The sequence below is a fragment of the Oryctolagus cuniculus genome, chromosome 10 (assembly GCF_051225735.1).
Source record: "Oryctolagus cuniculus isolate XC-2025 breed Fujian yellow rabbit chromosome 10, ASM5122573v1, whole genome shotgun sequence".
In the NCBI taxonomy this organism is placed as follows: Eukaryota; Metazoa; Chordata; class Mammalia; order Lagomorpha; family Leporidae; genus Oryctolagus; species Oryctolagus cuniculus.
In genome coordinates, this window is record NC_142876.1 from 51018274 (window position 1) to 51035144 (window position 16871).

The following is a 16871-nucleotide window of genomic DNA, read 5'->3' on the forward strand; positions in this document are numbered from 1 at the left end:
TCAAACAGTATATTTCACTTTGTGTTTCTATGGGGGTGCAAACTGTTGAAATCTTTACTTAATGTACACTAAACTGATCTTCTGTTAAAAAAAAAAAAAAAAAAAAGAAACTATCAATTCCCAACTTGACTCTCACTGGGATTAAACATGACAATAGGTCTGATCTGATTTCATCATCATTTAAAAAAAAATCATCTATTATTTTTCACTTTATGTTTCTGTGTGGGAACAAACTGTTGAAATCCTTACTTAAGGTATAATAAGCTGATCTTCTGTATACTAAGATAATCGAAAATGAATCTTGATGTGAATGGAAGGGGAGAGGGAGTGGGAAAGGGGAGGGTGGTGGGTGGGAGGGACGGTATGGGGGGGAAAGCCATTGTAACCCATGAGACGTACTTTGGAAATTTATATTCATTAAATAAAAGATAAAAAAAAAAAATAAAAAAAATAAAAAAAATAAAATAAAAAAAAAAAGAAGGTATTCCTCATATTCTCCTACAGAATTTGTAACTGCTTTCTTCTGTAACCATATTCTGCTTACGTTGCCATAGACAAGCTAACTGGAAATGTCTGTCCCTAGTCCAGAGAAAAACCAGGCAAGTAGCTGATTGTGGCCCAGTGCTAATAAATCAGTTATGTCATCTCAAGTATAAAAATGATAATCAGCAACTCCACATAGAAAAGACTATTTCTGGGAGACAAAGAGTTAATCTCTGATCAATTTTAAGCCACTCTGCTGAGATTACTAATAAGTGGAGGAGTTGGTGCCAATTAGGGTGGCCCTTCTCTTGATGGGAACAGTCATCCCTTGGGGACAAGACTGTCAACACATCAGCCTGCCAGAAAAAAAAGAAAGAGTCTGAGAAACTGTGGTAACCAAGTTTTGCTGGCACTTGGTAAAACGGTGACTGGAACTGCCCAGGCCTCGCAGAGAATGCTAATGAGCTTAGGGCAACTTGCAAAGGGTGGACCTGAAAAGTGGCCCGCACAGACCAGAAGCCATGAGCATTATTTGAGGATTCCTGCAAACCTGACTATAAGCTTCATCCCCTAGAAGCACCTAAACAGGGCAGTGTTGTTTGCTGCACTCATAGACCTCGCAAACACTTCTGACTCCATTTGTCTTGGGTTCAAAGAAATCACATCTGGCACATTTGCCTAAAAAAGTCAAAGCTCTCAACTTTGTATAAGATTATTTTCTGCCTTTTCTTTAATCTCATCTAGATTCAAAATGATAAGCAGATCGAAGAAGAATCAGTATGGAGGGGCTGATGTTGTGCTGTAACGAGTTAAGCTTCTGGCTGCAGTGCCAGCCTTGCATATGGACGGCAGTTTATCGGTTTATGTCCGGCTGCTCCACTTCCATCCATCTCCCTGCTAACGCAACTGTAAAAGCAGCAGACAATGGCCCAAGTCCTTGGGCTCTGCACCCATGTGGGAGACCTGGAGGAAGCTCCTGGCTCCTGGCTTCAGCCTGGCCCAGCCCTGACTGTTGTAGCCGTCTGGGGAGTGAACCAGCAAATGGAAGACTCCCTCTCTCTCTCTCTCTCTCTCTCTCTCTCTCTTTAACTCAGTCTTTCAAATAAATAAAATCTTTAAAAAAAAAAAAAGAATCAGTATGGGTCATTCTAAATGTTCTTTGTGGATTCACATTAATCCCCCCTCCCCCTCTTATCTCCAACTTTTTGGGAGAGGTTTTTGTTTTGTTTTTGTTTTTGTTTTTTGTTTTTGACAGGCAGAGTGGACAGTGAGAGAGAGAGACAGAGAGAAAGGTCTTCCTTTGCCATTGATTCACCCTCCAATGGCCGCCGCGGCCAGCGCGCTGCGGCCGGCGCACCATGTGGATCTGAAGGCAGGAGCCAGGTACTTCTCCTGGTCTCCCATGGGGTGCAGGGCCCAAGCACTTGGGCCATCCTCCACTGCACTCACTGGCCACAGCAGAGAGCTGGCCTGGAAGAGGGGCAACCGGGACAGAATCCGGCACCCCGACCGGGACTAGAACCCAGTGTGCTGGTGCTGCAAGGCGAAGGATTAGCCTATTGAGCTACGGCGCTGGCCGGGAGAGTATTTTTAAAGGATGAAATCACTGATGTACAATAATCAGTGCAGAAACATACCCTTAAGAATGCAAATTCCATCTGTGTTATCTGAGAGTGCTTGAAACAGTGCATCTCTGAAATTCACACCCAAAACTTTAATTCCTCTTTCTTCTGAGAACTTTCCACCAGTTCCCATGTCTCAAATACCCAAATGAGACAACAAAAGTTGCATCTGTGATTTGAAAATATATCTTCTTTATTCTGTGTTTCCTTCTTGCCACCTTTCTTTTAAAAACATACCCAATGTGAAATGAGATGCTGAGTGGAGAGAGTAGACTACAGGCAGATAATGAGTTAATACCATGGTCCTCAGGCTGGGTTGGGTGGTAAGTTCTGGGATGTTTATTATGTTATTAAAAGTTCAGTAGTTAACTACTCAAAAATAAGAGGGCCGTATATACAACCCAGTGATGAAGCAGTATCATAAACCAGGGATTATGATTATTCCAATTCTATATATCTGAGGTCAATTGAATGAAAAAAATATTTAATGAGATGATGATGTGGGCAGCTAGTTCTTAGCCCCTCCAGTGTTCATCAAAGTCTCCATCTTCACGAACCAGTGACTCTGCAGCTGTAAGAATCCTGTATTTAGAGGAGACCCCCACTCTGCTTAATGGCCTGCTGTCACAATCTTGAAATCCTTAATAATTTTTTAGTAAGGAGTTGGCATTGGTACTGGCAAATTATATAGTTGGTTTTCCAGATATTAAATCTGCCTATTATTCCCAATAATTTTTACTCCACTATCAGTACTTTTTTTAATTTGCTTCTTCTTACTCAAAAATTATGATTAACAATCCAATCAGCCCATGAAGCAATCATATTTACCATATTCTCTATTTGCCTTTATTTTTTATTGTCCAAATCAGTGCTTCTTAGGCCATAATGTAGTTGCAGTTAAATATCATGGTCATAATGCTTCTTCTTGGTTCAGAGACTTCAACTAGAACTCACTGGCTACTTTCCCACTCAGAAACAAATGCACTGAAGCCTAGATCTCAACTGCTGGATATTAAAATCTGTTTGCTAATAGTTGCCCAATTTCAACTGTAACACATAACCAAAGCAAATTCTCAACACTTCCTTGAGGTGGAAAGAAGTCAAAAAAAGATCGGGGAAAATCTTCATTTTGAAAGATTGCTGGCTAGAGAAACATAAAGCAAGTAAACACTCTGTGTTCCTGAAATGCCTTGTGTCTATACTGATCAGGTACAGAGAAGTTATTTCAAGTTCAAATATAACCTAGCAATTGCCACATGGTGCAGAATCTTTCCACCCCTACACTCCAAAAACCCAATCAGACAAGTGGCCGTAATCTGACTCCCAGCGCACTGGGAGCTGCAGGGCAGGCAATGAGAGCTGCACTCTGGCCAGGGAAGGCATGAGTGACAGACCCGCAGCAAGGCGGTGGGGGTAAGTCCTTCTTTGCCTTAAGGGAACAATGCTCAGGGCAAACAGAACTCTGTCTCTTTTATTACAGATTTCTGTGACTTCTCAAGCAGAATCTCAAAGGCAGCTCTCGGGCAGGTGGATGGTTGTTTTAGGTGTGAGTACCGGGCACATAAAGAGAGACATGGAGAAGGTAGCAGTAAAAAGATACTTTTCAGCAGCATTCTCCATGTAGTTGAGACCTCTAGGAAGACATGGGGAAATCACCCCGTGGAGGTAAATTTATCTGCAGTGTTTTTCATCAGAAAAGGTACTTGCCCGGAGCCTCAGCTGTCGCAGAGTGGAGGGTAGTGAGAGTGCAGCTAGAAGGAAACGCGTCCCGTGCCGTCTCAGTCGACTCGGTCACATCCACAGCCCCTCTTTGCTCTGGGGCAAAGGAAGCCAAAGCCAATTGCATTGATCCATTTCCAGTGCATGTGAACACTTCGGAAACACTGAGGGTGCTTCAAGGGGGCTATGAGTGACTCTGGGCTGAGCCCTTGCACACTTTGGGGTTCACAGCCCAGTGCAACTGCTCACTCTACCCTGGAAAGAGATCCTATCCTGCGGCTTTAGTGGGGGAAAGAAGGCAAAAAAAAAAAAGCACTGTTGAGTTCATTTGTTTGGTTGATTTGATTTTGGTGTTCTGTGCTTTGTTTTGAGTTTCTCTAGCTGATGAAAAGTTGAAGCTGAAAAGCAACTGAGTTTCTTCAATTAGGTCTCTGGAGAGCTAGACAGGTGCAGGAGAGAATGCGCTAGGGACGGGCAGAAGCGAGGGGTGAGGGGTGCCGCCTGGGAGGCTGGCCCTTTCTGGGTCCGCCTCTCCCCGTGCTCTCCTGCACAGCTGAAAGGAGACTGCTTCCTGCACACCCAGTTTTCTTGGCTTCCTGCTTTGTCCTTCTTTTCCCCACTAAATCTGGCTGCAGACGACAACACCTGTCATAGCACCTTGCCCCTATGCCATCCCGGCTACAGCCTGACCTGCTGGTGAGTTCAGACGTGACTCTCGTAACTTCCTTTTCAGTTCCTGAGTTCTCTGAGCCTTCTCCCGCTTGGGAATATTTTAGTGCCTCTCCCTGGGGGCCCTGCCTGCCCTGTTCCATGTGCTGTTTTTGTCTCTTTATGTTCTCTTCCTCCAGGGAGATGATGTCATTGTAATCCCAGTTGGGGTTTTTCCTAATTACACGATTCACTTAGAGGAGGTCAGTGGGCAGGGCACGCTTGGGACATGGCTGACTGTTCCCCTCCAGGAGTCAGCTCTGCCTTTCTCCTGCCACCCCAGCTTGGGCAGAAAATGGGTTTCTCTTCCCCATTCTGAAGCCAAACCCCAGATCAAAGTAAAGCCTGAGCAGGGATCCTACAGGTCAAGGGAGAGTCTCCTCCCAGCCCTTTGGAGCACAAGCATTTTTGCACTGCCCATGCAGAACACAGCTCCCGGGTACCGCGCGATGTGGGGGAAAACAGGGCCCCACAGTGTGTGGAAGAGGAAGCTGCAGTAATTCTAATCTCTTAAAGGACTTGGCTTTCTTGCCTAACCCTTTACACAGTCGTTTGTGATTAGATTCTCTGCTAAATGCTCTCCAAACGTCTCTGCGTTCATGACCACCACGGACAAAGGACAAGGACAAATACCTTAGATAATGGGGTAATGGGCAACTGCCCCCCAAAAGAGAATCCTAGCCAAATGAACAGCCAGCGCTAAAATTCCTCAAACCCCACTCCTCAGATCCAAAGAGTAAGAGGGAAATGGATTGCTGGGAGAAAAGTGTTTTCCCTGGCAATGGCTGCCTTGCTTCTCGCCACCAGCCCCCAGTCCTTAGCCCCCTGAACCCTTCCAGCACCCCACTCCCAAACTCCCCAAAAGGAGGCGTTCTGCTCGTAGAGCCAAGGCCATCCAGAAGACCCTAGGGGAAAACCAGCTTTCCACAGAAGTAGAGATCCGAGGACCAGTTCCAGGTGCCACACCCGCCTTTCCTAGCGCGCCCTGCCAAGCTTTGCCTGCTGGGGGGGAGGGGGGAACCGGGGACCCTGCTTGTACACCCCGACCGCCGGGATCCCTTCGCGAGGGAGAGCGTTAACTAGGGAGGACCGGCAAGGGTTAAGAGAGGGTCTGGCACCAAAAGTGCTCCCTTATAACATCAAAAAGCATCCCCCTCCCCCGGCCACCAGGATGCCAGGACGCCGAGGACGCACGGGCACCGGCGGCTTCTGCTTGTTCACCTGGCCGCTGCCGGGGAGCCCGGCTCCGGCCGGGAACGGCCGCAGGCCAGCCCTCGGCGAGCAGCTCCAGGCTCCCGGGGATCTGGGGTTGAGGCGTCCCCGCGCCGCCGCGCGCCCAGATCTGGACGACACGCGGTGTTCCCTGGGCGGGCTCGGATCCCGGGCTCCTCCTGCTGGCGGCGCGCTCCCTCCTGGCGCAGGAACGAGGGCAGTGAGAGTGTCGCCGACCCTGCTCGGACCCTGCCACCCTCGTTGCCAGTTCCCACCGCCATTGCCAGTCCCCCCCCGGGAGCTGCCCACCCCGCCTCGTCGTCGGCGTGCTGGCTTCCTGGCAGGCCACCCCTTCATCCAGAGTCTCTTCTGGGGCCGGGGGTGTTGCTCTCCAAATTCGCTTTCAGGATGCCACTTGGAAGCAATAAAGTACAATACTGAAAAAGACCTCTCCGTTTTTAAGTGCTGTATGTTCAAAATATAAATGATATATACAAAGTGAATTGAAACCTTAAAAACTAGCTCTAAGGGACTTAACCACAAGGTAAATGTTTTATGCTTCATCTCTTAGAGGAATTTGATTTCAGCCTTTTCCTTTCTAGGGACAGCTGAGATAAGTTTCCAGTGAAACTGAGTGATCGTTGAATATTAAATCAAGGGAGACTGGAATAATGATCTCTTGACTATTAATTCAGGATGTGTTCCAAAGTGGCTTTACTTGGTCTGCAAATAGCATTTGGCCCTCCCTCGCCACAGGAGCTGGCAGGATTGCAGTCCAGGCTTCCCTCACCTAAATTCCTAAGCTTTTCCTGCTGAAAAGGCGATTGCGTGGCCTCTGATGCCGATTTCTTGTCTTTTCAGTAAGTGCGGACCCTTGTGTAGAAGAGAGGACATCATGGTGGCTTTCAAAGGGGTCTGGACTCAAGCTTTCTGGAAAGCAGTCACAGCAGAATTTCTGGCCATGCTTATTTTTGTTCTCCTCAGCCTGGGATCCACCATCAACTGGGGTGGAACAGAAAAGCCCCTACCGGTGGACATGGTTCTCATCTCCCTCTGCTTCGGACTCAGCATTGCCACCATGGTGCAGTGCTTTGGCCACATCAGCGGCGGTCACATCAATCCTGCTGTCACTGTGGCCATGGTGTGCACCAGGAAGATCAGCATCGCCAAGTCTGTCTTCTACATCGCAGCCCAGTGCCTAGGGGCCATCATCGGAGCCGGGATTCTCTACCTGGTCACACCGCCCGGCGTGGTGGGAGGCCTGGGAGTCACCACGGTAGCCTTTCTTTTCAAACTAAGACTCCAGGCTTCTTGCAGACTTTGCTCTATAGCCCTCTGGTGGCCTGAGAGACATTCCTAAACTGCTAATTTATTGCCAGGGAGTGTTTGATGATTGTTGATGGGATGAAAATTGATTCTGCCATCATTCATTGTATCCGTTTGAAATCGTTGCTTGCTTTTGAGTAACTCTAAAAACAACTAAGCCTAGGTACAAAAATGATGTTAGTTTCTCCCCCTCTCTGTCTCCATCCCAGTTACTATGCTGACTACATATTAGTTTAAGCCACTTTTATTACATTTATCTGTTTGCTCACCAGCAGGAGAAATGGTTGTGCTTCTTGTCATGCTCATGAGCTTTTAAATGATCTACATAAAAGGCCACACTTAAAAAAATTGATTGATGGTTGATCCTAGTTTTGTTCCTCACCAATTATGAATATCAGTTATTGGCTCAGCACTAGGGTTGATTGAAAACACATGGTGTAAATTTTAATTGGAATATTTATTAACTTAAATCTAATTAACTGATTGAATCATTACCTTATGAAATTATAATACTTTCAAGAAGCTCTAAGCTAAGCACAGTAGTGGCATATTTTGCTTCCTTTGTAGGAAAGGGCTTTCAGTACAGAGTCACGCCTGATGATCATAAGAGTAATAATCAGTTATAGTCCAAAATAAGTGTAAATTTATTCCTCCTTTTTCAAAGGCGGAGGAGGGAAGAGAGTTCTGAGCTGAAGGTGGAGTAGAAGACCCAAATTAACCATACTTTTAAAAAAGAATTAAATAGGCCTTTCACAATGACAAATTTGTCATAGAAAATGTACTGCTTCAATTCCAATGGAGGTTTTTCTCTCTCTCATTCTAGGTTCATGGAAATCTTAGCGCTGGCCATGGTCTCCTGGTGGAGTTGATAATCACATTTCAGTTGGTGTTCACTATTTTTGCCAGCTGTGATTCCAAACGGACTGATGTCACTGGTTCAATAGCTCTAGCAATTGGAATTTCTGTTGCAATTGGACATTTATTTGCAGTAAGTTTCCCAGGCTATTTAAATAATTGATCTATCTCATTTATCCTCACCCTGGAGCTGGCCTGAAGATGTTATGTTTTACAGCTGTAGCTCTTTAGTATCTAGTATGCCTGTCCATTTTAGATGATCGTTCTGCTAACCAAGTGATGAGAATGTTGATTTGGCTGCTAACATCTTGAGGTTCCTCTAACTGCCCTGACAAATATAATAGCAACTTGTAATGAATGATACCTGTCAGTCTGCATTCAGCAATGTCTGAATCTGCTTTTTTTTTTTTATAGATCAATTATACTGGTGCCAGCATGAATCCTGCTCGATCTTTTGGACCTGCTGTTATCATGGGAAATTGGGAAAACCATTGGGTAACCATCTTGTTAATAGTTCCTATCTCCTTACAGTGGAAGAAAATTACCCATAGTGCTTATCTTTCTTACATCCCCCCAACATTGAGCCCCACTTTGTTACATATTTCATAAAGATTAGGGGAAGATTAGAACAGTTCCATTATAAAACATCTTATATTTGTTCTGGGTCTTCAGTAATGAACTTTTTTTCTTTTAAATCACTTCCCTGAGTGATGTGTCTGACAGATTGCACTAGAGTACATTGTACTTGGAGATTGTCTATGTGGAAAAAGTCAAATTCAGGATGGTGTAGTGAATGTTGTGTCTAAATAATTGAAAGGAAATTGTTCCCATAACTTTAAGTTGCAAAGATATTTTTTTAAAAAGGCTGAAAAGCACTTCTCAGCTCAAAAGTATTTACCTGTTTTTGTTTACAAAAGCATAACCCAGTTAATAGTATGTTAGTTAGAAGCATTTGAACTGTAGATGGTACTGAATAAATCCTATTACACATAGAATAAATGGTGCAAATATTTGTTATCTTCATCATAACTATAGCTGAAAAATTAAATGACTCTCAGAAAAGGCACACTTTTCAGTCTCAAGCCTAAGCTAATTATTAATGTCATGGCAGTGCTGCCAGAATATAGGGATATCCATTTTTAAATATCGTAATCAATTTTCTTTCAATTGTTTCCTAAAGCAAAGGAATTTAAGTCTTTTAAATGAACAATACAGTAGTTGTGAAGGCTACTCATACACTAAAATAAATAATAAAATTATGAGACGTATGTAAGCCACCAAGACTTTTATTATCATTTATACATTGTGAATGTTATTTCACAACTTTTTAAAATTGTAACTAAAACAGAATGTCATGTGTGTTTTGGTATTAAGCATATGGTGGTTATTGATCCAGTCCCACCCACTTAACTACGGTGCATGCTGCAAATGAGAAGAAATTACACAACTGTTATATGTGTTCACTTCCTAAAAAAGTGTGCTGTGTCTTTTCACGTAACTTATACTATTAAATAGTATGAGTACCAGTGTTCAAAAACAAGATTTTAGATATAGCCATGCAAAGGTTGCCCAATCATGCAACACATGAGATTGGTCTTTGTGCCACTGAGAGTTCCATTTATGTATCAAGCAATTTGCTGCATTCACAGAAATGGAAAGTTTTAAAGGGCAGTATATAGATCCTTTGACAAAAGTATTATTTTAATTCAACTTACTAAATTCAAACTAATTTGTAATTAACAACTTTTAGTTTAATTTATGAGGATCTGAAAATGTTGATGAAAATATGTTTTTGTTAATTACTTGTTACTTGTGTTAAACAGTTGAAATTTAAATAGCAGAAAAATTCTTGGCTTGTTGATTGACTCAAATGTTTTCCCTTGTTTTATAACAAACTTAATCCTATTACACATGAAAGATCATTTTGTTACAATGGTTGTAGAAAATTAAGAGCTAATTTAAAATACATTTGTAGATCACAAGTAAGCATTGTGGCACAGGTGGTTAAGCTTCTGCTTACAACACCCACATCCCATATCAGAGTGCTCATTTGAGAACGCACTACTCCACTTCCCATCAGGTTCCTACTAATGCATCCTGGGAGGTAGCAGCTGATGCCTCAAGTGCTTGAGCCCTTGCCTCCCATGGAGTTTTGGGTCCTTGCTTTAGCCTGGCCCAGCCCTGGTTGTGAGAATTTGGGAAGCCAACAAACAAATGAAAAGACCTTTCTCTCTCTCTCTCTTTCTCTCTCTCTCTCTCTCTCTATCTCTATCTCTCTCTCTCCTTCTGTCATTCTGCCTTTCAGGTAGATGAAAAGAAACTTTTTGAAAACATAAACATTTTCAAATAGATAATACCAAAACATTGTGATTTTATATAGTTTAATATTTTTATTTTTCTTCATAATTTCACATATTTTTATATTTTTATCAACAAAAATTCTCTTCTTTTATAAAATTTTAAAAGTTAGTTTAAAGTACACTTTGAAACAGCAACTTGAGGCTGAGATTTGTTTATTTTTTGAGAACGTGAAGTTCAACATCGTCTTCATAGGTGTTTGGGGAAGAGCAGTAATTAGCAGCTTTTTGTCCTTGTAGGACTTGTGGCCTGTGGAACAGTACCTTTCTAATGAGATCTTTCCAAAGGAACAAAGAGTAAAGGCATTTAGAGGAGCGCTCTCACTTCTCCTTCAAAAGGGCATAGAGAAGATAAACTCTCGTGCTTTCTTTCATGTTCAAGATAAGCAACTTGGTTCTTCCAGCCACTCTGCCCATAGTTTTCCTATGCAGGATATGTGTTCAGCTTCAGATTGAAGCTTGAATTTTCTTTAGGTTTTCTAATGAGTATACCAAATGAGATGACTGATGAATTTCCAGAGGGTGTTTTGAGCAAGAAGGATTCATTGTATTTTTTTTGCAAGCAAGGAAACTGTAGAAAACAATATAGTGGGTTAAAACAGAGGTATGCAGTCACCTAGTTCTAAAATCTCCCATAAATCACTTACTAAGCATGAAACCTTAGATTTTACACCTTATGAAGAGTATCAGTTTTCTTATTCATATATTGAAGACAATAAAAATATCTATCTCAAAGGTAATTTTAAGAATTAGATGACATAATTTAAGAAAAGTGGTAGGTACTATTGACATAGAAAGGATACTTCATAAGCAAGGTTTCTGCTGCCCAAGTGATTCTACTAAATGAACATTTAATGCTATGCAGCACACAAGTGCTCTAAAGCAAATGTTGCATTTCATTCAAGCTTAAAGCTTAGTTTATCCTAGTTCATAAGTGGTATAATAAAAATGTCCACTTGTTAAAATCCCCTAGAATCACTACTTTTCAACTTAAATTCAGCCTTTCCACAAAGCCTCCATTGTAAGACCAATAAACATGAAAACTCTTTCCAATAATGGTATTGAGCAAATGGTAGGATAGCTGACTAAATCAAATAACCAAATTTTAGAGAGGAAAAGCATGTGACATAAGGAAATAGAAACTCACAGCCAGCTTAATCACATACATTTTTGAATTGTCTAGAAAGTGTAGCAAGGAGCAAGTTCCTATAAGCTAGGAACTATTAAGTACTTTACAGGTATTATTTCATTTAATCTTTATACTCCATGGAGTATGTAGCACTATAATTCCCACTGTGCATATGAGGAAATTAAGGTTTAGAAAGTAAAATAACTGATGTGAACACTCACAAAATTGCTAATTGATGGGGTTCCATTTATCTTTCTGCACTGAATAACTAAAGTTATTGATGAAATAACTTTGATGATGAAATGAGGAAAGTGTGCTGTGATTGTGATCATACAGAAAACCAATGTAAAATGGCAATACTCAATAGATAAGAGAAGTACTCTCCAGAAATTCTTCTTTTAATTTTGCTTGAAGAACTTCTAGTGTCTGCTTAATTTTTAGCACTGCCAAATAAGAGCTACCTTTAATTTAAGAATTATCAGAAAATGGAAAATTAGTGAAAGAAGAAGTAATTTTTTCTTGTTTTCTGTTCTTATGTTATTCAATGGATTTGGTGTATTTTCTTACTTCCTTTCATTTACCCTGTTGTTGTTTTTTTTTTAATACATGACACAATTGCTGTCCTAAACAAGTTTGAATTCTATATTCATGAGTTGTTCAGTGGAATTGCTTTTCTCTACTTTCACTCTATCCTCTTTCATCTTTCCTCAGATATATTGGGTTGGACCAATAATAGGCGCTGTCCTGGCTGGTGGCCTTTATGAGTACGTCTTCTGTCCAGATGTTGAACTCAAACGTCGTTTTAAAGAAGCCTTCAGCAAAGCTGCCCAGCAAACGAAAGGGAGCTACATGGAGGTGGAGGACAACAGGAGTCAGGTGGAGACTGAAGACCTGATTCTAAAACCAGGAGTGATGCATGTGATTGACATTGACCGAGGAGAGGAGAAGAAGGGGAAAGACCCATCTGGAGAGGTGTTGTCTTCCGTATGACTAGAAGAAAGCACTGAAAGCAGACAAGACCCTGTGGAAGAGTCCTCAGATTTCCTTCCACCCATTAAGGAAACAGATTTGTTATAAATTGGGCATGTACAGGTTTGTTGTTTCATGTCATTTTATACCGTCTAAGCACAATATTTTATTATATACCAAGGAGGAAGGGAAGAAACCTACTGTGGATTTCAAATATAAGGGAGAAATCTTTCCAAAGTATCCCCAAAGTAAATACATTTCTAGTTTATCTGGTTTATTAGTAAGCAACTTAAAATGTGTATCAAGATTTGGTTAAGTCTTTTCTTACGGAACTTATGGACACACCTATCAGCTTATTCCCCTTCTACCAGAAAATTGGTATTGTCAATTCTTGCTTGAATATTTTTTACCCTGTTAAATTGAGTTTAACAATGGTGAAATATAGCATGCCACAGATTCAAGGGAGGAACTATAACAAGATATCTTATTTGCAATCTAGTATTTTTATACTACTTCTGCAAAAGAATATTAACAAGGATCATTGCTAATCTATTACTTTCATTTATAAGGCAAATACCTTACTTTCAACCCCAACTTCAATTCATAATGTTCCTCCCTCCTCCTCAAAGCTGAAAATAACACGGGACTAAAGCCTAGAAATTTGAAAAGAGTTTTCAGAAACCCCGTATATTTATGACATCAAATCATGACACTGCTAGATTCAGAACAGGTGGAAGATGTAAAATCTTATGAGGGAGGAGAAAAAGTTATCCTCATATAAAAAAAATTACAAGGAAAAGGAAATCCATAATATAAATCAAATGTTTCATCTGTTTTCAGTGCACATCTTCAAACACATCACACACAGTTAACAGTCTAAGCTTTTAACTACTTTGCTTGTGGTTTTAATTTATGAACAAAACTGGGGATTTTGTGACTTTCGTTATCTATATTTAAACATTAGCTGAGTCATATTTTTCATAACAAGGACTTAACTAGTTGAGTCTGGACTTTCTATTGATTACTAAGCTCTGGTCATTGTGGAAGGTCTTAACTGATTCTGCAGAGTCCCAATCTCTGTTGCTCCCTTATTTTTCACAACATCTATTGATAATCTGAACTGCAACTCAATGAGATTTGAGTATATTAACATGCATGACAGACCAGGATCAACAAGGCTTCAGAAAAGAAAGGTAAGAACATTTGAACATTCTGTTGTCTTACTGACTAGGTGACCAATCTTTCATGTGTAGAGTTATTGTGCATAACCCAACATGTTCTTAAAGTATTTTCATTACTGATTCATTTGTCAAAATATTTTGCTTTTATTACACTGCTTTACCTTTTGTCAGTTTAATGTTCTTTGGAAACTCTGGTTTCTATCATCTTAACCATCTAGTCTAGCCTTGATCTTAGACAAAGAACTGCAAATGTCAATTTCACTGAACAAAGACAGTTGTAGGAAAGCAAAATCTATAACTACAAGGACGGGCTTGTAAATAGCTTATAATCAGGGGCTTTCCTCTCCCAAGCACAATCTCAACGGTGTGCCTCTCTTGAGTGTTAATGGCAGTAATGTGTCTGTGGTGGTGAGATAATGGACCCCTATTAAACGTGATTCTCTTCAGTGATCGGGAAGAGTGACATGTGTGACTCCCAGAGAGTCATCAACCAGTGTCATGCCAGGGGAGTGCCACTGGAGCCTTTTACAGCAGATGCCCAAGTCCCAGGGGCACGTCCACACCACACACTACACCTGCACCACTGATACACGGCTACTTCCCGGCCGGGCGTCTCCTACAGAAACTAGGGTGCAAATCCTCCAAGGATGATCTGTGCCTCTCATTTCGAATGTTTGCACCATAAGGGCTTAAAGTCAGGGGGTGGTTCAGTTCAACATCAACCACCAGCAGACATGTCAGTTCAAAAATAAGTTCAGTTAGAAAGGAAGAACTAAGCAGATTTTCTGAATATGCTTATAATATATCCAGATTATAGTCATTTTTATTCTGCCATATGGTTTATTTCATGTACACTCACTTTTGCACTTATTTCCAATTACAGCATTCACAAACTTTTCATGTACACACACTTTTGCACTTATTTCCAATTACAGCTTTACAAAAAAGATGACATGCAGTTTTCTAGTTTGTTTTTCAGCATCAAGCAGAATGCCTAGTACACAGTAGGTATTCAAATTAAGTGTGCTAGTTAATAAAATATGAAAACTTCATTTGAGATTTAGTAATACAAATAATATTTGTTTTAATCTTTATTTTTCTTGGTGTTTAATAAAAGTGTGATTTTAAGGATTACTAAAGGGAGGAAATACAAATATGAAAGGCATAAAATATATTTTTGCATTCTATTATGTTTAGGGGCATGAAGTGAAGAAAGCTTTAGCATTTTTTTCCCTGCATATGAGACAACATATTTTGTATTTCACTCAAGGCTCTGCCAGTAAAAAGTAATGAAATTGTACCTTTATAATGACATCTATGCAGCAGGGGTCTATTGCCTTATGGATGGCACCAAATTATCCAAGTGTATTAGGAGAGTCGGGCTTTTTCCTTTAATCCCTTCTTATTAATGAAGTGCATAGTGCTGATCCCAAGAGGCTGCAGCTGACAGATACACAGAGGAGAGATCAGAGAGAAAAAACTGGGAAGACATAAATGAATTATACCCAGCCATGGAACAATGCCAACTGTCTTTTCCCTAAGAAAGGATACCAAAAACCTCCCAAAATTATAAGGTGGTCCTTACACAAAGTATATGGTTTGTCAAGATTGAAAAAGGGAAAGCATCATTTTTTTTAATTTTCAGGCCTTTCTTCAAAACTTCAGGAACAGATTTAGAATGTATCTTCCCATCGTAGAAAGTGACATTTTCTACAGAGTCCTCACCTTTTACACTGGAAGAAAGTATTTTCCAGAACCTAAATATTTGTTTAAATTTAAGGTGCCTACATTTTATTTCTGTTGCTTGACATTTTTCACAAATGCTTGCACTGTCTTTCTATCATCTGTGCTTTGTCCTAATGCACGCAGGAGATAGCTAGAGCTGCCGCTCAGAGTTGAAGATTTTATAAAGAGATTAGGAATGCTAAGAAAACACATAAGATGGAATTTGGCTATCTTATTTATTGGGGATCTGAGTCCAAACAGGACCAAATATTCTGTGCAGGCCATGAAACCATGGAACACATGCCCTGGTTTAAACTTGATAATGACAGGAATACTCCAAAACAGAGTAGTAAATACAAAGGCTAAAATAAATTGCAGCAAGGAGGCCCTTGGTTGTAGCAGATGGATGCCAACCCCACATGTTATGAACATTTGACAGAAAAATTGCCTTTGTGACAACTGGAGATGAGAGTGGGAGCTGAGGAGACATATTATCAAAAATGCAAATGCCAGTATAAATTCCCAGCATAAGCAGTATGGGATGTGTGAATTCAGAACATTTTATACCTGAGAGTAATGCTGTCTTTCCTAGTGTGTTTATGGCATGAAAATGATTGGGAAGATGCAGTCCATAACTGCAAAGTGTAGTTTAACAAAATTCAGTTTCTTTACTTATAGTCTTGTGAGTTCACATTTGTGTCTTAGTATTTTGCAGATCAACCCAAAACAGCCAGAACTTTTTGAAACCCATAATTCTCTGAAATAAATAAAAGGTGTTTAATTCAGAGATCAAAAATTGAGGCACTTACATTTACACATAACTACCATAGTCTGTGAAAAATCAAGTAAATGTTATATGACACATGCAACAGACACTAAATTTAAAAGCAATTACTGTGTTACCCATCCATGTTGATAATCAAAGCGCTAAAAACTGCATTTAATTTATCTAACCTATTGGAATGCATTTCTAGATTATCTTCAAGATTCATTAAATATAATTCAATTAATAAAAATATATAAACAATATTTATTACTTTTATGACCCAAATCACAGTAAAATTGTAGTTCATGAAAAGTGTACTTCAACTAGGGAGAATAAACTGAACATACGGTTTTATTCAGAATTATTTATTAACTGAAATGTTATCTCAACATTAGAGCTAATGTTAAAGAGATTTAAACTATAATGTCTAATTTTTGGAATAATCTATTAAAGTATTAGCATTGTGGTTGATTTCCATGAATAATGTTGTATCTCATACTATTAAACTTGTGCAAATAAACTTTCTAGATAAGCATTGCGTTTGATGATATTCAAAAATTTATTTGGATTTTTTGCAAGTTAGATCATATGAGAATCATTTAGAATGACCAGGAGGTTTAGATACTTGAGTACAGTCAATACCAGATAAATGATGGTAGAATTCATGAAATCAAATGTAATCTTTCTTTTTTATTCTATTTATTTATTTATTTATTATTTGACAGATAGAGTTATAGACAGTGAGAGAGAGAGACAGAGAGAAAGGTCTTCCTTCCATTGGTTCACTCCCCAAATGGCCTCAACGGCCGGAGCTGCGCT

At 40.2% G+C, this 16871-nt stretch overlaps 1 protein-coding gene across 3 annotated transcripts; it reads left to right on the forward strand.

The window, feature by feature from the left end:
* The first annotated feature begins 3363 nt into the window (after window positions 1-3363).
* Window positions 3364-16587, forward strand: AQP4 (aquaporin 4). 3 transcript variants are annotated; one of them, XM_002713474.6, is made up of 5 exons: window positions 3364-3518; window positions 6606-7020; window positions 7894-8058; window positions 8340-8420; window positions 12123-16587. In XM_002713474.6, exons 1-5 carry the CDS (start codon window positions 3487-3489, stop codon window positions 12399-12401), a joined length of 972 nt encoding a protein of 323 aa, XP_002713520.1. In that variant the 5' UTR covers window positions 3364-3486; the 3' UTR covers window positions 12402-16587. The 3 variants fall into 3 exon arrangements, with proteins under 3 accessions (XP_002713520.1, XP_008259389.1, XP_069906457.1); XM_008261167.5 differs by having other exon boundaries at window positions 3434-4520; XM_070050356.2 differs by lacking the exon at window positions 3364-3518 and adding an exon at window positions 5781-6288.
* The last annotated feature ends 284 nt before the right edge of the window (window positions 16588-16871 follow it).

Bases quoted from the DNA above. Each gene is read 5' to 3' on its own strand.
- AQP4 (XM_002713474.6), top strand. From the start codon at position 3,487: ATGAGTGACAGACCCGCAGCAAGGCGGTGGGG. The intron at 3,519-6,605 runs GTAAGTCCTTCT...TTGTCTTTTCAG, and splicing joins CCCGCAGCAAGGCGGTGGGG to TAAGTGCGGACCCTTGTGTA. The intron at 8,059-8,339 runs GTAAGTTTCCCA...TTTTTTTTATAG, and splicing joins CAATTGGACATTTATTTGCA to ATCAATTATACTGGTGCCAG.